At 45.3% G+C, this 21,150-nt stretch overlaps 1 protein-coding gene across 1 annotated transcript in view; it reads left to right on the top strand.

Moving 5' to 3' along the window:
* Positions 1 to 21,150, top strand: part of LOC124622561 (4-coumarate--CoA ligase 1-like) — an 82,774-nt gene that overhangs the window by 42,211 nt on the left and 19,413 nt on the right. The window contains exons 4-5 of the mRNA XM_047148301.1: positions 6,166 to 6,337; positions 15,626 to 15,889. Coding sequence (XP_047004257.1) covers positions 6,166 to 6,337; positions 15,626 to 15,889 — 436 coding nt within the window. The remainder of the gene's footprint in view (positions 1 to 6,165; positions 6,338 to 15,625; positions 15,890 to 21,150) is intronic.

The raw sequence follows: 21,150 nt of genomic DNA, 5'->3' as shown, positions 1-21,150 counted from the left end.
TGCATTTCACATTTTACAGCTGTTCACAGCGGCACATCTACAATTTCTGCTGCTACGAGTGAAAAATACATCATAACCATCTCGCCATCTTGCATGCAACTGCTCGATGTCATCAGCGTGTTCCACTAGAGGCAGCTGCACAAGGACGGCCTTTCACCTGATGGTGTCCGCCCCGGTAGCTGAGTGGTCAGCGTGACAGACTGTCAATCCTAAGGGCCCGGGTTCGATTCCCGGCTGGGTCGGAAATTTTCTCCGCTCGGGGACTGGGTGTTGTGTTGTCCTAATCATCATCATTTCATCCCCATCGACGCGCAGGTCGCCGAAGTGGCGTCAAATCGAAAGACCTGCACCAGGCGAACGGTCTACCCGACGGGAGGCCCTAGCCACACGACATTTCCATTTTATACCTGATGGTAACGACGATGTTGTTGATGACAGTACAACCATCGAAGCGTGTAGTGTACAAAATAACTAACACGCTTATGAACGACTCAGATGCCCTTATACATTAATTTGTTACAAAGAACTCATTACAGTTCAGAAACGCTAAAAACATTCATAATAATATTCCCACAGGAAACAGTGACATTACTTAATAATAATTTCTACTCATACGTGATAGAATTATGAAATGGCAAAAAATAGTCTGTTGCGTACTGACTTAAACTGAATGATAAATATTGTATCACAACTGCCAACTTAGTTTATTTAATATATTTCTTCACACGACTATTGGCGGTAATTTCTTCGCCTAGTCACTGCGAGAGAACTGTGTAGCACACGAGGAAAACAGTTTAAAGTACAAGAAATAACGTTGGTGATTCTGTTAATCGTTACAGACGGTTCAGTCTCTTACATGTGAATGTCCAACTGTTGACACACAACATTGTTCTGATTACAAACCAAGGCCCATGTATTAGCCGACGAAACAACGTATACTCCTCAGTTATTTAACAGTGGACCTGGAACGTCATTATGTCCGCATTTCTCATCCTTTTCATCTTTCACTGTGACATCTGAAAGTGGAGACAGCAGGAAAGAGATCGCCACGAGTATGTTTCTCTGAACTACAAGGTGTACAACTTTGCTTCCACCGTTTTTTCCCAACATTTGAGGCTTTAATGAAACAAATTGGTTAGACATGTATCATTCAAAGTATTTTCCACGGCTGGCCTCCACTTTCTCCCATCTTTCGGGCAGTGAACGAATTCCGCGTCGAAAAAATTGTTCATCTTTTGAAGCGATCCGCGAATCAATCCAATTTGTGACTTCTTCATGAGATCGAAAGTGTTGGTCAGCCAAGCCATGCGCCATTGATCTAAACAGGTGATAGAGGGATCAATGTCTGGACAACACGGTGCGTGGGGTAGGACTTCCCATTTTAACGTTTCCAAGTACGTTTTGACCTCTTTTGCAACGTCGAGTCGAGCGTTGTCGTGCTGCTAAATCACTTTATCGTGTCTCGCTATATTTCGGCCGTTTGTCTTTTAATGCTCTGCTGAAACGCATTAATTGCGTTCGGTAATGAGCACCTGTGATCGTTTCATTTGATTTTAACACCTCATAGTACACGATGCCGATCTAGTCCCACCAAATGCAGATCATGATCTTGGAGCCGTGAATATTCGGTTTGGCCGTCGACGTGGAAGCATGGGCCTTGATTTTTTGCGTTTAGGGTTATCGTAATGAACCGATTTTTCGTCCCCGGTCACAATTCGATGCAGATATCCCTTCCGTATCTACCTCTGAAGCAACTGTTCACAAACACACAAACACCGTTCAATGTCTCTTGGTTTCAGCTCGCACGGGACCCAAGTTCCTTGTTTCTGAATCATGTCCATAGCCTTGAGACGTTTTGAAATGGCTTGCTGTGTCACTAATCGTGCCAATTATTCTTGAGTTTGACGCGAGTCTTCATTCAGCAATGTCTCCAATTCTGCATCTTCGAAAACATTCTGTCTTCCACCATTATGCCGGTCTACGACGTTAAAATCACCGTTCTTGAATCGTTGAAACCACTCACGACACGTTATTTCACTAATAGCGTCCTTAGCGTACGTGCTTGGGAGCATTCGATGATACTCAGCCTCTGTTTTCTTCACATTGAAACAAAGCAGTAAGACCTGCCGGAAATGACGACAATTAGGTTCGTAAACTCACATTTTCAATCAAGAACAATTTTATGATGCAAACACAAATCGACTAATGTTTGAATGAGGTTATGTTGACGAAGGTCCAAGCTAACTGCCTGATGTCTGCGATCTATTTCTTTCTATCGCTACTTACCGTTGTCGCCACCTATCAGCAAATGGCGGTAGCAAAGTTGTGCACCTTGTATAACAAAAACCTAACATAATCAGATAAGGATAATTATTATACGAAAATCATAGTTAAATGATAACGTTTTTGTCGTATATTCCTAAATTCCTCTCTTAGTTGAGGTTCCTGGAACTTTCTAAGTATGCTTTCGCAGAATATCTGCAAGAGACTGCCATTTCAGGTATTTTTGAGTTTACGTAACACTCTCGTGAATCAAACAGATCTGATGATTACTTTGGATTAGATTAGATTAGACTGGGAATACCTTTTGTTCCAAAGGTCTATAGCGAGGAGATCCTCAAGAATGTGAGTCTTAAAGCTTGTATATACAATAATTATTTACAAAGAAAACGAGATATGCTAATATACCTTCTGTTATACATGATGAAACTACAGCTGCGGACATAATTGTGGGTTCATTGATTGCGCTGGGAAACTGCTGATCAGAACCACAAGTTTATGAAACATTAGTTCATTTTATTACAAGAATGATTAAAACATGTACCTAATTTTATACAGTCCATCGTCATAGGACTGTGTAGAATATTTACAACTGTCTTTGACCAGTAAAGCATCGCTTGGTGTACGCAGTTACAAACTCTTCTGTTGAAGTACAGATTCAACGTTTACAAAAGTACAGTTCCATCTGAGACTCGAATAGCACTAGGGTCCTAACTAGATGATGTGGACTGCTTGATTGGAGATGTACAACTGGGGACAGCAAGTCCATGTTCGGATCTACAGTGTATATCAAAAAGAATTATCCGATTTGGCAATAGTTTATTTCTGAAACTAATACTGTTTTTCGGTGAACGGGAAACTCAAAAAGTTTTTTTCATACCTTTTCATAGGTGTTCAATATGCCCCCCTTGAGATGCACGACATATGCCAATCCGGTAATCAAATTGTTCCCACATTGCAGCGAGCATGTCATGAGTTACAGCTTCCACAGCTGTTCACTTGCGATGTCTCAGTTCATTCACTGTTGCTGGTATCAGAGGCTTTTATAATCCCCCACAAGAAGTAATCACATACAGTCAGGTCCGGTGACCTTGGAAGCCACTAAAGTAAGGCTGAATCATTTGGTCTTGTGCGACCGATCCATTGTTCAGTAATCCTTTGATTTAAAGATTCCGGCACTTCCAGATGCAAGTGTGGCGGTGCCGTATCCCGTCGGTAAATGAAGTCGTTCGAATCTGTCTGCTACTGTGGGAAAAGAACGTTCTCAAGCATATCGACAAAGAGCTTGCAGTAGCTGAATTTTGTATGGTTTCATGTGTATACGTCGACGCAACATACCAGACGGACATCGGGGGCATGTCGAACTGTCGAGCTCCACAGCGAACGGAATTCTTCAAATGTTCAAATGTGTGTGAAATCTTATGGCACTTAACTGATAAGGTCATCAGTCCCTATGCTTACTCACTACTTAACCTAAATTATCCTAAGGACAAACACACACACCCATGCCCGAGGGAGGACTCGAACCTCCGCCGGGACCGAACGGAATTCTGCGGAATCCTTGTGAAACTATGGCAGATGCGTTCGACGTCTGTGTCAGACACTCGGGGAGGGCCCGGCGATTTGCCTTTACCCAAACTGCCTGTTTCTTGCGATTGTTCATGCCATTGCCTAATGCTCTGTGCTGTAGGAGGATCCTCACCATACCTGGTACGAAAGTCACGCTGAACAGTTATTACTGACCCGCACTCGCGCAAAACGTAGAAATGTAGAACACAAGACGCTTTCTGTTGTCACGGCGCCATCTTTACTAGAACTGAAAAGGGCGCACGCTGCTGCTACCTAGCGGGAACCACGTAAAATTCGAGAGTCTGCTCTTTCCAACAGTACGTTGTTCACGTACATGTCTCAAATACCATAACAGTTATGATTTTTTTTTTTTAAATCGGATGATTCTTTTTGATACACCCTGTATATTGACCTCTGCTGTGCTGAGAAAAGGGGCTTCCGCGGTGGCCGAGCGGTTCTAGGCGCTTCAGCCCGGAACCGCGCGACTGCTACGGTTGCAGGTTCGAATCCTGCCTCGGGCATGGATGTGTGTGATGTCCTTAGGTTAGTTCGGTTTAACTAGTTCGAAGTTCTAGGGGACTGATGACCTGAGATGTTAAGTCCCATAGCGCTCAGAGCCCTTTTTCTTAGAAAAGGGGCGTGCCTTCTTCAGCCTCTCCCATACGTCGTTGCGCATGGCAGCGACACATCGCTGATGTCTGTGGTATCGAAGCATGTTGCTAACTTTGGCGTGCCCCAGCGATCTTTGGGCGACACCACACCTTCCACAGATCCAGAGTGAAATTTTTAACATATTTTCATCCAAACGGCAATAGCAAACTTGTGACAATACATGTCATGTGGAAGAAAAAAATAGCTCTCAGCACTATGGGACTCAACTGCTGTGGTCATCAGTCCCCTAGAACTTAGAACTAGTTAAACCTAACTAACCTAAGGACATCACACACACCCATGCCCGAGGCAGGATTCGAACCTGCGACCGTAGCAGCAGCGCGGCTCCGGACTGGAGCGCCTAGAACCGCACGGCCACCGCAGCCGGCCATGTGGAAGAAACTAAGGTGGGTAAGATGACTCTTAGGTTATTGTGGCCATGCATAATGGAAGAGAAAGTCAGAGTACAAAACTTATTTATTTTTATCACACTACGACACTGAGGGCGTACGGAAGTCTGATTTTATGTAGCACTCACATGATTTGCTGTTATTAATAATCTGTACACAACAGTTTGCTCTGCTAAGGAATTCGTCAACATGGTAGAAGGAGCTGTCAACCAGTAAATCTTTAATGCTCCTCTTAAACGGCACCTTATTAGTAGTTAATCTTTTTAGGACTGCTAGCAAGTTACCGAAAACATGTGATCATGAACCACGAACACCTTTCTTGAACAAAATAAGTAATTTTAAAGCTTCGGGAAGATTATTCTTTTTATTAGTTATGATTCCGTGAACTAAGCCTAACATAAGACCATCGAACGGAGTGGTTTATAAGCAACCCTCATATCTCTGACACTTCATTGTAATGGACCCTTTAGCCTAAATAACATATCTAGAGGTGTTCCTCTGCTTAAAATATTTCATTGTTAGTTGCTACGTCGATAGTTTTGGTAATGTAGAATATTTGCTTTTATAATTGCACCTAATCTTCATCTCGTTCAAAATGGCTCTGAGCACTACGGGACTTAACTTCTGAGGTCATCAGTCCCCTAGAACTTAGAACTACTTAAGCCTAACTAACCTAAGGACATCACACACATCCATGCCCGAGGCAGGATTCGAACCTGCGACCGTAGTGGTCGCGCGGTTCCAGACTGTAGCGCCTTCATCTCGTCCAATGATCCGTGAAATTAAACTTGCAGAGAGAGCCATCGAAAGAGAGTGCCTTCAAATGTTTCTCAGACACATATCTATCAAGCGAGGTTCAGGCTATGTGAAGAAACTAGTTTTGTTTAGGAAGAACCAGTTCCAAACGTGACTGACAAGACGTTAAATTCTAACCTGCATTTTATCTTTCCAAACCGCTGTCCCATTTTGTGCCCCACTGCGCTCCTCTTGTCCCAGCTTCCTCACAATTCCAGCGCCACTCAAGAGCTCCTGAACCGACCTTTATTCCTTCAGGGATGTATTTTGATTCTTCTGCTACCAAAAAATATCATTCACATTAAATGCGCAGCTCTTTCCTCTGAATCTTGCTAACGCAAATTTTTGACTACAAAACCATTCCTTTGCGGCCTTGTCAGCTGGTTATTGGTTATTGTAATGGCTAGAGAATAAAAGTCACTGTGTGGTTAACACTGAAATGCTGTTTTCTGATTTACAGCGAGGAAGGAATGATGATAAACGCTGCTTTTGGCTCGTTCCTGCTTATGTCGCCTGTCTTCTGGGTTTCGTCAATAATGGTGCACTTACTGTGCCTCAACTCTGGGGCTAGGATCGTTGCCTTGCTTAGATTCAACGAACAGCTGTTTCTGAAGGTCCTGCGAGAGTACAACGTAAGTTCCTTTAACATAAGTTTGATTTCTACAAATATGTACATGTGATCGATAGATTTAGAAATAAATCCTGAATTGGAGAGAGAGAGAGCGCCTGGGAATGCGAATGATAGGGCGTGCTACGTGACTTTAATTTCATTGTATCTCGTATCTGTTTCGGAGCGACAGTCGAATGCAGAACAAGAAGACACGTGATGTTAGGCCAATTATCTATTTGCGACACGTGGGCTACTCCAGATGTGAAATCGTACAGTCTTTTGGCTTTCCATGCCCCAGTTTGTCCAGAATGCATCACGAGGATCTCTGTTCCGGGTAACAAGCCGATTATGGAGTGATAATTACAGACGTCACCGTCAACTACCGCTCGAGAGAGAGACGGGCTACAGAGGAGCAACCTGCTCGCCAGTTCATTGCTGGTGTGCGGAAGCCATATCTTCCGAAAACAACGTCCTCGCTATAGGGGAAGATGCAGACCCCGTCCCCTTACGTCACAGGTGACAGAGGTCAGTGCGGTTACGAGATAACAACGTAATTGGAGGCTCGAAACATGGAAAAACAACTTGTCTGGAAAGTTACCACTGCCGTTGATGAAGCTCGTCTGCGTCAAAAATCACACGACATTTGGTGGGCCTCGCACATCATCCATTCACAGAATTTCTAATACATTGATATCGAAAAGGATGTATTACATAAATTAAATTATGACACGGCAACAATTTACACCAAAAACTAACAACTAAAAGAAATTATTACATACAAAAGGCTGTAGCGGTTGGGAAAAACGTAATAAATGAAAAACAACACTTAAACAACACACAACTATCTCACAAGATTCTTGCGACACGCGCGAACCGAATGATGTTGTAACGTTTTGAATTATGACCAAGTTGTAAAAGTTACGTTTTTCTGTGTTTAAAAGCAGCTGCAAGACGTCCAAAGAACATGAGTACATGAGAAAATACGTAACGATGTTGTCGGCACCAAAGCTGTATCTATAAAACAACCACAGTTCCCAATAGCATAACGCTGACGAATATAAGTTCATTTTTTCATATTTGTTAATAACAGCCGCTTATACAGTTGCAGATGACATGCTGGACGCCGAAGAAAAGGAAACTAAACACGGCAAATATGTCGGAAACAACGGCAACAAATGGAGAAAGCATGCCGTGACCTTAATTAAATAAGGCATAATAAAAGTATTCACGAAATACAACATTTGGAACCAAACAGTAATGTTTATAACGAAGCTAATTTTGCATGTTTTAGAGTAAAAAAAAACCACTGATGGTAATGTTGATATTGTCACTGAAACTAGCTTGCGAAAGAAAATAAATGAAACAAATGTGTTTTGTGACATAGCGAACCTTTCGCCATTGACTGTACGTTTGTCAAAGATCCACTTTTGCAGTTTCAGTCTTCCGCTCATTTTCAAGTGGATAAAAACTGCAAGCAGTTTAGATACAGATTTAAAGATACCATTAACATAAGACATACATTTCTTGCAATGGAGTTACGAAAATCTTGATTAAAAGAGACAAATAATTAGTTGTGTGCTGTAAACACAGCAATACACATTAGTAAAATGAATAAAATGATGTCAGACTCTAGTGCTCGTGCCAGCCTGGTCATATACACCATCTAAATACAGTATACAATGCGTCATTATGCTACGGGGACGCGTAGTAAATCGCACAAATAAGCGCAACACTCTTCACTAAATTTACTGTTACTTGACAGACAGGATAAGTGCACGTAAAGGAGAATGATCACTGCACATGTCGGTTAACGAATAGTGTACGGTCAAAAATAGGTGGGAAAGAGCTCCAGCCAGCATAGGCCATCGCCAAAGACTAGAACGCCGGCCCCTCACGCAGGCGCCATCATACACAACTTCTGCCAGCATAGAGAAACATATTCGTAGGTCCTAATCTTATGGTGATGATAAACCGAGGTCAATTAAACTTTATTATCAGACAAGAAACGCACATACTCATAAACGAGCGAATACCTTCAGCAGCACATAATTGTGAAGACATATGCAATAACAACACATAGGTGCAAAATGTTCTCGTATTACATAGTTATCCGAAATTTGCATAATACCAGGGCAGATCGCCACAGCGCCGACAAACAGTGAAATTACATGCTTGAGTGTTGGATACATAAGCACAACAATGATATTATTAACGGTAAAGAGTTTCATCCAAATACACTACTGGCCATTAAAATTGCTGCACCAAAAAGAAATGTAGATGACAAACGGGTATTCATTGGACAAACATATTATACTAGAACTGACATGTGATTACATTTTTACGCAAATTGGGTGCATAGATCCTGAGAAATCAGTACCCAGAACAACCACCTCTGGCCGTAATAACGGCCTTAATACGCCTGGGCATTGAGTCAAACAGAGCTTGGGTGGCGTGTACAGGTACAGCTGCCCACGCAGCTTCAACGCTATACCACAGTTCATTAAGAGCGTATTGTGATGAGCCAGGTGCTCGGTCACAAATGACAACACGTTTTCAATTGGTGGGAGATCTGGAGAAGGTGCTGGCCAGGGCAGCAGTCGAACATTTTCTGTATCCAGAGAGGTCCGTACAGGACCTGAAACATGCGGTCGTGCATTATCCTCCTGAAATGTAGGGTTTTGCAGGGATGGAATGAAGGGTAGAGACACGGGTCGTAAACATCTGAAATGTAACTTCCATTGGTCAAAGTGCTGTCAATGCGAACAAGAGGTGACCGAGACGTGTAACCAATGGCACCCCATACCATCACGCCGGGTGATACGCCAGTATGGCGATGACGAATACACGCTTCCAATGTGCGTTCACCGCGATGTCACCAAACACGGATGCGACCATCATGATGCTGTAAACAGAACCTGGATTCATCCGAAAAATGAAGTTTTGCCATTCCTGCACCCAGGTTCATCGTCGAGTACACCATCGCAGGTTTTCCTGTCTGTGACGCAGCGTCAAGGGTAACCGCAGCCATGGTCTCGGAGCTGACAATTCATGCTGCTGCAAACGTCGTTGAACTGTTCGTACAGATGGTTGTTGTGTTGCAAACGTCCCCATCTGTTGACTCAGGGATAGAGACATAGCTGCACGATCCATTACAGCCATGCGGATAAGATGCCTGTCATCTCGACTGCTAGTGATACGAGGCCGTTGGGACCCAGCACGGCGTTCTGTATTACCCTCCTGAACCCACCGATCCAATTTCTGCTAACAGTCATTGGATCTCGACCAACGCGAGCAGCAATATCGCGGTACGATAAACCGCAACTGCGACAGGCCACAATCCGACCTTTATCAAAGTCGGAAACGTGATGCTACGCATTTCTCTTCCTTAGACGAGGCATCACTACATTGTTTCACCAAGCAACGCCGGTCAACTGCTGTTTGTGTATGAGAAATCGGTTGGAAACATTCCTCATGTCAGCACGTTGTAGGTGTCGCCACCGGCGCCAGCCTTGTGTGAATGCTGTGAAAAGCTAATCATTTGCATATCACAGCATCTTCTTCCTGTCGGTTAAATTTCGCGTCTGTAGAACTTCATCTTTGTGGTGTAGCAATTTAATGGCCAGTAGTGTAACAAGTAAGGCACTTCGTGATAATACAATGAACACGTCAGTTAAAAAGTCAAATAAAATAAAAAAAAATATCTTGACACAAAAGCATAAACAGACAAGCATAAAAAAGCAGCCATACATATTATGGAAAGGAATCTCATTCATTTGAGTACGTGTAAAACACTTCATAATGCTGCAGTGAACACGCCATATAACATCTTACGTATAGGAAGGAGTCTTCAGTATGGGCCACGTCCATGCGTAACGTCGTAAAGAAATGTAAGTACTTTTTACACAATCACCATATCAAACACGGTAAAAGAGCAACATCCTCAATCAAATGTTGTTACTGGAATGTGCAGCAGTGGCGTTGCAAGGAGGTTGGGTGGTGGGAGGCGGGGTGGGGATGGGAGGGTGTGTGTGCAAGGGGGGGGGGGGTCTATCATGTGCTGGGTTCCACTTGCAGAGGGGCGCCAATTGGTCTCCAAGACAAACAAGATTTTACGGAAAATATATTATTATCAAATTAAATTGTGTATATTACTATACGTGTTTCTGGAGGGGGCAGGGGGAGTGTCAGTAAAATGTAGTGTCGTACCAGGTTCCTCAGGCCATGAGGAGAGGAGGAGGAGGGGGGGGGGCTGCCAACGTTGTGTTTTGTGTTGTGCCCCGATCCACGTAAGGGGGGGGGGGTGTTGGCAGTAGTGTTATCGCGGGTGCCAGTTATGTTCGCTACCCCACTGATGTGCTGCAAGCAAGATTTTTATTTCATGTGCTGATATTTCGTCTGTGACATAACGGTAAATTTAGCGAACAGTGTTGCAATCATTTGTGTGTTTTACGTTGTATTCTCGTAACATATTAAAGCATTTTATGCTTTCTTTAGGTAGTGTGTGTGTCTGTGGTTGACACGTACACTAGAGACTCATATGATTTTTATTGCTTTTACTGAGGACTACTTGTTGTTTTCACAGCACGTAAGTGATATATTGTCTCTTTCAATCGATTTTCTCGAACCCTACTGTCAGATATGTATGCAGCATCTTAACAATGCGTTTAACGCTGTGTATGTAATGTTTGCAGTTGTTACTCACTTGAAAACGACCAAATAGTTGACACTGCAATTGGTGGATTTTTAATAAACGTATGATCAGTCATCAAAAATGGTGTCTTTCAGAGAATTTTGCGAGACTGTGAACCCGCAAGAAATACAGGGTGAGTCACATAACGTTACCGCTGGATATATTTCGTAAACCACATCAAATACTGACGAATCGATTCCACAGACCGAACGTGAGGAGAGGGGCTAGTGTAATTTGTATTAACCAACCATAAAAAATGCACGGAATTATGTTTTTTAACACAAACCTACGTTTTTAAATGGAACCCCGTTAGTTTTGTTAGCACATCTGAACATATAAACAAATACGTAATCAGTGCAGTTTGTTGCATTGTAAAATGTTAATTACATCCGGAGATATTGTAACCTAAAGTTGACGCTTGAGTACCACTCCTCCGCTGTTCGATCGTGTGTATCGGAGAGCACCGAATTATGTAGGGATCCAAAGGGAACGGTGATGGACGTTAGGTACAGAAGATACTGGAACAGCACATTACGTCCACATGCTAACACCTTTTTATTGGTCTTTTTCACTGACGCACATGTGCATTACCATGAGGGGTGAGATAAACGTACACACGTGGTTTCCGTTTTCAATTACGAAGTGGAATAGAGTGTGTCCCACTGGAAACTCGTCGACGTAGGTGGTATCAGCATGATGGTGCACCTGCACATTCCGCAATTAGCACTAGGCTGACCCTTGACAGAATGTCCGACGGGCGTTTCTTAGGACGTGGAGGACGCATAAATTGGCCAGCCCGTTCTCCTGATCTTACACCTCTGGACTTCTTTCTGTGAGGTACGTTAAAGGAGAATGTGTACCGTGATGTGCCTACAGCCCCAGAGGATATGAAACAACGTATTGTGGCAGCCTGCGGCGACATTACACCAGATGTACTGCGGCGTGTACGACATTCATTACGCCAGAAATTGCAACTGTGTGCAGCAAATGATGGCCACTACATTGATCATCTATTGGCCTGACATGTCGGGACACACTCTATTCCACTCCGTAATTGAAAACGGAAACCACGTGTGTACGTGTACCTCACCCCTCATGGTAATGTACATGTGCGTCAGTGAAAAAGACCAATAAAAAGGTGTTCGCATGTGGACGTAATGTGCTGTTCCAGTCTCTTCTGTACCTAAGGTCCATCACCGTTCCCTTTGGATCCCTACGTAATTCGGTGCTCTCCGATACACACGATCGAACAGCGGAGGAGTGGTACTCAAGCGTCAACTTTAGGTTACAATATCTCCGGATGTAATTAACATTTTACAATGCAACAAACGGCACTGATTACGTATTTGTTTATATGTTCAGATGTGCTAACAAAAATAACGGGGTTCCATTTAAAAAGACGTAGGTTTGTGTTAAAAAACATACTTCCGTGCATTTTTTTATGGTTTGTATTAACCAATTACACTAGCCCCTATCCTCACGTTCGGTCTGTGGAATCGATTCGTCAGTATTTGATGTGGTTTACGAAATATATCCAGCGGTAATCTTAGGTGACTCACCCTGTATAGTTTTTACTTCGTACTAATAGGTAATTATTGTTCACATTTGACTGGATTCGAAACGAGATGTGGTTTGCAATCACTAAAAAAATTTTAAATGGCTCTGAGCACTATGGGACTTAACTTCTGAGGTCATCAGTCCCCTAGAACTTAGAACTACTTAAACCTAACTAACCTAAGGACGTCACACACATCCATGCCGAGGCAGGATTCGAACCTGCGACCGTACCGGTGGCGCGGTTCCAGACGGTAGCGCCTAGAACCGCTCGGCCACTCAGGCCAGCTGCAATCACTAAGGCCAGCCGTTCTTGCACAGAAGTGATTCAGTCCAGGGTTTCCGATGGAGTCGCTGTCTAATGTTGAAGGAAGGCGGAATACCGCCACTAAAAACTTCCTGAGATACTCGTCAGGGAGAGAGCACGGTCGTAATGGAACGGTCGGCAGTATTCCGCATGACGCTAGGAAAGGCGCAGTTTTCTTTTCCAACTGGATGTAACTCGCAGCCTCGCTTTCTAGATTGGGCCTACACGTAGTACTTAGTTGCCCAGTTCCTCCTTCGCAAGCGTGTCGCAAGCCTTAGTGTCTCCTCGACCACACCAAAATTCTCTTTTTACCACGAAAAAAAAAACTATGCTTCTTGTCTTAATACACCGAGTAGTTGTTTGTGGTATTCAGATAGACTCGTGTAGATCTTTATATGGTTTAAAAATCGGACCACAGGTAGGTCTTTCGCCATCTCTCACATCCGGAAGATACACTCACCGAAAATGTGATCATGCGCAGCCAGCCGTTAAGGCTCAGTGGTAACTCAGTAAATTAGTATTCGTGAAAAAGGGTTCTAATCTTCTTCCAGGAGTTACGCATTTGTATTTTTCGGTGGTTTCCCTACACAGCTTAAGGCAAGTGCTTGGTCGGTTCCTCTAGAAAAGATACGGCCGATTCCGTTCTCCGTCGTTCCTCAGTATGAGTTTCTGGCCGCGCGGGATTAGCCGAGCGGTCTGAGGCGCTGCAGTCATGGACTGTGTGGCTGGTCCCAGCGGAGGTTCGAGTCCTCCCTCGGGCATAGGTGTGTGTGTTTGTCCTTCGGATACTTTAGGTTAAGTAGAGTGTCAGCTTAGTGACTGATGACCTTAGCAGTTAAGTCCCATAAGATTTCACACACACAGGGTATGAGTTTGTGCTTCGTCTTTCATGATCTCGTCTTTACACTACAATCTTTCTTACCTCCTTGGTTCCTTTCTCTTTATTGAATTACGTCACCCCGTAAACAGTGCACTATCGTATCAGCTCCCAATGGTGTCCGAATGACTTGAGGTAGGACATACGCCGATCTTTGTCAGTTATATGTCGACTTTGGTTGAGGGGTCACGGTGACACTCCGCCGCTTTCGGTGGCGGTATCGCAACGCGACAGACGGTAGAGTTGGGTAGTGCGTGTCTCCACTTCAATTGCTCATGACTGTATACAGTTAGGTAAATTAAAATTATTTCATACAGCCATGGCAGTCACATCATGCTCGTAACTCTCCACTGTATGTAACTGCAAATGATGCTTACAGTGTTTGTGTCGGAACTGAGTGGTTAACGTTTGGGAAATAAAGTTGATCGAATCCGACGTCAGACTCTGCAAGTCATGCCGACAGGTTTTCAGCTGACCAGGAATTGTATGCAATCATCTTTTCCATTATTGTGTTGATGCATATTCCTTAGACCTATTGATTTTCAAACGACTGCCGCTATTGACGCCATAGCTAGTATTTCGATTACAATTTAGATTTTCGTGTTTGTGAGCCATCCAGTTGCTGTTGTAGGAGGAGTTTTACATTTGTTCACTCTCATGTTCTTTATGCTTGATTGAATTTCTCCTTTGAACCAAACACTGCCGTAATAACAACGCCGTATGGCCACCGTCTTGGTGCCAAGTCTTCCCAATTGAACGCCACTTTGCTGACTTACGTGTCTGTGAGCCAATAGCGCCTGGCGTACTCAGAGGGTACCCATCTAAGTAGTAATCGGACCCGAGGTTTCTTAAGGTCGGTTGTAGGACGAGGACCGATTTTTCCAATTCTGCTAGTTCGTTGGCTCTAGTGCCTGGTGTCATATACTATTACCTATCGCCAACTGCAAGCCTATTCCCTGTCTTCAGTTTTGGGTTGAACTCAGGACCTGCGAAAACTGTTGGCAACAGTTTCCTCAATCTTATCAATTCACTTTAAAGGAGAAACTTAGTATCAAAACTATGGCGCAGCTTCCCAAGTTTGGCTGGTGATGGCACATACCTCTTCTACATTTCTGATGTAGCGACATTAGGCACTGTAGTAGCTCAGCTATTTAGAGCGAATTCTTCCTTGACATTGCAGTCATTCTGAATGGGTAACATATTACGTTCATACATTCTATAAACTTCCTTACCTTGTTATACGTAGGTTGGCGTCTCAGCTTCCTAAAACATTGTTTTAGATTTCACTTTAAACAGTACAAAACCTACTCTCTTCCTCCAGTACCTGTAAAATATATAAAATGTCTTCATTATACTCTGAATGTAATAAATGCTTGCAACTGATGTTGTCTCTTGATAGTTGTGTCGATGACATAAAGCAAAAGCTTCAAGTGCATGATTCGATTTATCATATGTTATTAAACTCAGTGAGCATGTCCAAACAGCTTATTTAAGTCGGAGATATACACAAGAAATATTGTTAAAATTCTGCAGTAGTACCATGACGGCTTGCTGAATGTCAGTATCACTTGAGAATAGCCTGAAAATTAAGTGCTACCTCACTGACTGGAAAATGGATCACAGATTTCTGACTGTGAATCAGAACACGTCAAATTTTACGCTGTGTCCCAGAGCTCAAACCTGCGCACTTACGAAGGGCTTTGGTGGGAGACGATTCACAACCAACATATACATTTATCACACTCTTAAGGGCTGGTTGAAAGGATTGACACAGATTTTTGGCAACAGGTTATAGGTATGTTTTACTTAAACTAAAAAATATACTACATCATTCTTTCCTTTTACTCTAAGTTAATGTCAGTATCATAATAACTGTTTGCAGGTAGTTAACACGACCATGCCTCCATACCTCGGGGTGAGGTTATGCAAAATGAACCCCCGGCCTGACCTGTCTCCACTGAAGTTCATCATGTTCGGAGGGTCAGTGATGGACCCTGCCACGCAAGCGGAGGTGCAGAGCAAGTACAACGTCACGGTAGCGCAGGTGTACGGCATGACGGAAATGCTCATGACCATGGGCTGCGACTATACAAAGCCTACGCCGCTAGGTTCCGTGGGACAACCGAGGCGGAACGTCGAAGTCAAGGTATGTGCAGCTCAAGACTTTGTGTCCATCAGTACTCGCTCATTTGTTATACACAAAAGACTAATCCGGGTAAGTTATCCTAGCATCAGCTCTTTGATTACAAACTTTTCCTTCAGTTTACGTACTCGTGAAGTAAGTGAAGTCATTTCTTTGTATTAGTCTCTTATTCCGCTTTTCATACCTCCGTAGATACAACTCCCACGAAACATTTTTAAAGGCAGAGAATACTTAGTGTGAGTAGTTTGATATAGGAACATATGCTTTTATAGGGCCGGAAATTGTTCATTTCTGTTACGAGAACATTAAAATCGAAGCAAGTCCCTAACTCTTTCGCTAATATTACTACTTATGTTATTAACTGCGAATTTCACTGTAATTTCAAGCACCATGGGCTATGTACATATGCTATCTACCCAGAAAGTTCCCAAACAAGTTCTCCAACAAAACCTGCGATGTGAGGTGAAGCAGTTAGGCTCTGGAAAAGAAGCCAAATACAGGAACGTTTACGGCAAGCAGGTGGCCTGCCTTGACCTACTCGCGTTTCCACGAATACTGAGATGGCCTCTGACGGGAAATGTGAGGTATAGACACCGAAATCTTGATGAAAACACATTTATTTACTTTCCAGGAAATCGACCACTTCCATCAGGCTGGGTGGATATTTGTATCGCGTTTTAAAACCGGGGTTTTTTAAATTAAAATACAGAACGTAGGTACGTTTGAACATTTTATATCGGTTGTTCCAATGTGATACATGTACCTTTGTGTACTTATCATTTCTGAGAACGCATGCTGTTACAGCGTCATTACCTGTAGATACCACATTAATGCAATAAATGCTCAAAATGATGTCCGTCAACCTCAATGCATTTGGCAATACGTGTAACGACATTCCACTCAACAGCAAGTAGTTCGCCTTCCGTAACGTTCGCACTTGCATTGACAATGCGTTGACGCATGTTGTCAGGCATTGTCGGTGGATCACGATAGCAAATCAACTTTCCCAACAGAAAGAAATCCGGAGACATCAGATCCGGCGAACGTGCGGGCATGGTATGGTGCTTCGACAACCTATCCACCTGTCATGAAATATGCTAATCAATACCGCTTCAACCGCACGCGAGCTATGTGCCGGACATCCATCATGTTGGAAGTACTTCGCAATTCTGTCATGCAGTGAAACATCTTGTAGTAACATCGGTAGAACATTACGTAGGAAAGCAGCATGCATTACACTATTTACATTGCCATCGATAAAATGGGGGCCAATTGTCCATCCTGCCACAATGTCGCACCATACATTAACCCACCAATGTCGCTGATGTTTCACTTGTCGCAGCCATCGTGTATATTCCGTTGCCCAATAGTGCATATTATGCCGGTTTACGCTACCGCTGTAGGTGAATAACGCTTCGTAGCTAAATAAAACGCGTGCAAAAAATCTGTCATCGTCCCGTAATTTCTCTTGTGCCCAGTGGCAGAACTGTACACGACGTTCAAAGTCATCGCCATGCAATTCCTGGTGCATAGAAATGTGGTACGGGTACAATAGATGTTGATATAGCATTCTCAACAAAGACATTTTTGAGATTCTCGATTCTCGCGCAATTCGTCTGCTACTGATGTGCTGATTAGCCGCGACAGCAGCAGACACCTACTTGGGTACCATCATTTGTTGCAGGTCGTGGTTGACGTTTCACATGTGGCTGAACACTTCCTGTTTCCTTAAATAACGTAACTATCCGGCGAACGGTCCGGACACTTGGATGATGTCGTCCAGGATACCGAGCAGCATACATAGCACACGCCCGTTGGGCACTTTGATCACAATAGCCATACATCAACACGATATCGACCTTTTCCGCAATTTTTTTTCTTTATTGTAATTTTAATCACCTCATACAGGCGGGCTGTCAGCAGCATATTACGCTGCTCTTCAGCAATAAGTGGTACAATAATATGATATATAGGTGACATAGACAATACAATAAAAACGGCGGGCAAAAAATGTAGATACAAAAAACACTAAACATGAAGCCGTGCACGCTAGACGATAAAAAAAAACACTAACACTTGTTGACACGGCGCACTTAACGCGGATGACTGCGACGGCACACGTGAACAGTGGAGACGTGACGGCGAAAGAACACTAAACACAAAACGAAGGCACACACATGAGACACTGATGGGGATGATCTCCATCGCGCGAAAAGTCCACTGAGCGTGTATGAGTCCGGGGACCTGCCAAGAGAGGAGGAGGGTGGGGGGGGAGAGGGAGAGGGGAGAGCAGAGATGCCATGGGCAGGGGAGATAGGGGGAAGGGGAAGCCCGAGGGTTGAGGGGTGGAGGAAGGGGGATGGGGGAAAAGGAAAGAGAAGGGAGGGGAAGGGAGGGAGGGTGCCTAAAGGAAAGGACACAGGAAGTGGGGGGGACGATCAAAGTTGATAGGAGGGGTAGATGGAGGGAAAGAGGACATCATCAGGGAGGGGGAGCTGGTGGAAGCCACCTTGGGAGAGGGTAAGGTGGAGAGATGGAGACCGGGTGGGACGTGGGAATACAGGTGCGGCAGCAGGTGGTGGTGGGAAAGGATGGGCGAGATAAGTGGGTGAGGAGGATCGAGTTTGTGGGAGGTGTACAGGATCCGTATCCTTTCAAGGAAAAGCAGGAGGTGGGGGAACGGAATGAGATCGTACAGGATCCGCATGGGGGAGGGGAGACGGATGCGATAGGCGAGGCGGAGAGCATGGCGTTCAAGGATTTGAAGGGATTTATAAAAGGTAGAGGGGCGGACATCCAGGCCGGATGGGCGTAACAAAGGATAGGGCGGATGGGGGATTTATAGGTGCGGAGTATAGTGGAGGGGTCCAGACCCCACGTACGGCCGGAAAGAAGCTTGAGGAGATGGAGTCGGGAGCGTGCCTTGGCTTGGATTGTCTGGAGATGGGGATCCAGGAGAGTCGACGGTCGAGGATGACGCCAAGGTACTTAAGGGTGGGGGTGAGGGCGATAGGACGGCCATAGATGGTGAGATAGACATCAAGGAGGCGGAACGAAGGGGTGGTTTTGCCTACAATGATCGCCTTGGTTTTGGAAGGATTGACCTTGAGCAACCACTGGTTACACCAAGCAGTGAACCGGTCAAGATGGGATTGGAGAAGGTGTTGGGAGCGCTGCAGGGTGGGGGCAAGGGCAAGGAAGGCGGTGTCATCGGCAAACTGGAGAAGGTGGACGGGGGTTGACGGCGGCGGCATGTCCGCCGTATATAAAAGGTACAGAAGGGGAGAGAGGATGGAGCCTTGGGGCACACCGGTGGAGGGAAAAAAGGTGTAGGAACCTGTGCTATGGATGGTGACGTAGGAAGGACGGTGGGAGAGAAAGGAGCCAATCAGACGGACGTAGTTAATGGGAAGGATGAAGGTTTGGAGCTTGAAGAGGAGACCGGAATGCCATACGCGGTCATAAGCACGTTCGAGGTCCAGGGAGAGGAAGATTGCGAGTGACGGGAGTTAAGCTGTTCGGAAAGGAGATGAGTGAGGTGAAGGAGAAGGTCGTCGGAAGAGAAGGACGGCCAAAAGCCACACTGGGTAACGGGAAGGAGGCTGTGCTGGTGGAGATGCTGGTGGATGCGGCGGGTGAGGATAGATTCCAGGACCTTGCTGAAGACCGAGGTAAGGCTGATGGGATGGTAGGAGGCGACGGCGGACGGCGGTTTACCAGGTTTAAGGCACATCAGGATACGGGAGATTTTCCACAGGTAGGTGTAGTAACTGGTGGACAGGACTACATTGTAGAGTCTGGCCAGGGTGGAGAGGAAAAAGACAGGAGCTTCACGAAGGTGACAGTAGGTGACACGATCATGACCAGGAGCGGTGTTGCATTTCGTGCGGAGTGTAGCAATGAGATCCTGTGTAGTGATAGGGGCATTGAGTTCTCTGTGTGCAGTGTTGTCCAAGTACTGGAAACCAAGTGTGAGGGGAGGGACAGAGGTGTCAGTTCGATCGTGGACATCCAGGAAGAGGGAGTAATCAAACTGGGGATCATTGGGGATGGAAAAGACATCGGAGAGGTAAGAGGCAAAGTGATTGGCCTTACTAAGGGTGTCAGGGAAGGGGTGATCATCATGGAGAAGAGGATAGTGGGGGGAGGTTTAGTTCCGATAAGGCAACGGAAGGCTGACCAGAACTTGGACGAGTTTATAGGTAGGATAGCATTTAAACAGGTGCATGTCTGTCGCCAGTCCCGGCGATTCTTAGCCACGAACAAATTTCAGATGTGTCACTGGAGTTGCCGGTGGCATCGGAGTGTGTCCGGGTCATGCGTGTGGAGGAAGGCACGGTAGAGATGGCGGGATTCATGGAGGAGGAGGACGGCCTGTGGGGGTAAGGTAGGATGGTGGGGGGTGGATGGCGACAGTAGGGACGTGGGCCTCCACGGAATCAGACAAGGTCTGCTGGAGAAAGGAGGCGGCATGGGTTATATTGTCAGGGTGGTGGTAGGTGAAGGGGTGGCTATCGACCTGTGTGGAGAGGGTATCCCAGTAGGCATTCCAGTTGGCACAGGAATAGTCATGGACGTACTATGGGGGAGGGTCATTACGAGGGTCAGGGTGGGGGCGACGACCATCTGAAATGGTGAGGAGGACAGGGAGATGGTCGCTACCAATAGGCTCCAGGACATCCACAGTTATGTGGCCAAGGAGGTTAGGGGAGGAAAGGATAACATCGGGAGTGGAGTTGGATTCGGGATGGGTGTGCTGGGGGATGGGATTGAGGTCGCCTTGAAGGGAGGAGAGGAACTGATGCCACCACCGTAACAGGGCGGCGGAACGACTATGGATATTGAGGTCGGCGGCGATCACGTAGGAGGAGAAAGTACGGTCAATGTGGGAGAGGAAGTCGAAGGGAATAGGGACGTTAGGGTGGATATAGATGGTGGCGCAGGTGACGGTAAGGCCGGGGAACAAGAGACTAAGGATCAGGTGTTCGGTGGGGTCGGGAAGGAGAGGTTGGAGCTGAACCGGGATCTGGCGGTGGTGACCAATGGCAACTCCACCACGCGCAATCGGGAGGGGATTATCGGAGCGGTGAAGGAGGTAGGGCGATGTGTGGACGGTGTGGTGGGGTTGGAGGAAAGTTTCATTGAGGATGAAGGCATCCACACAGTGGGTGGCAAGGGTGTGCAGGAAGAGGTTCTTGTTGGCGGGAAGGGAGCGGATGTTGTTGAAAAGGAAACGGTGCTGTCGCGCCATGATAGGGATTTAG

Source organism: Schistocerca americana, chromosome 7, assembly GCF_021461395.2.
Source record: "Schistocerca americana isolate TAMUIC-IGC-003095 chromosome 7, iqSchAmer2.1, whole genome shotgun sequence".
Taxonomy (NCBI): Eukaryota; Metazoa; Arthropoda; class Insecta; order Orthoptera; family Acrididae; genus Schistocerca; species Schistocerca americana.
The sequence above is the reverse complement of the archived record's forward strand: the minus strand, read 5'-3'. Positions and strand labels throughout refer to the sequence as shown.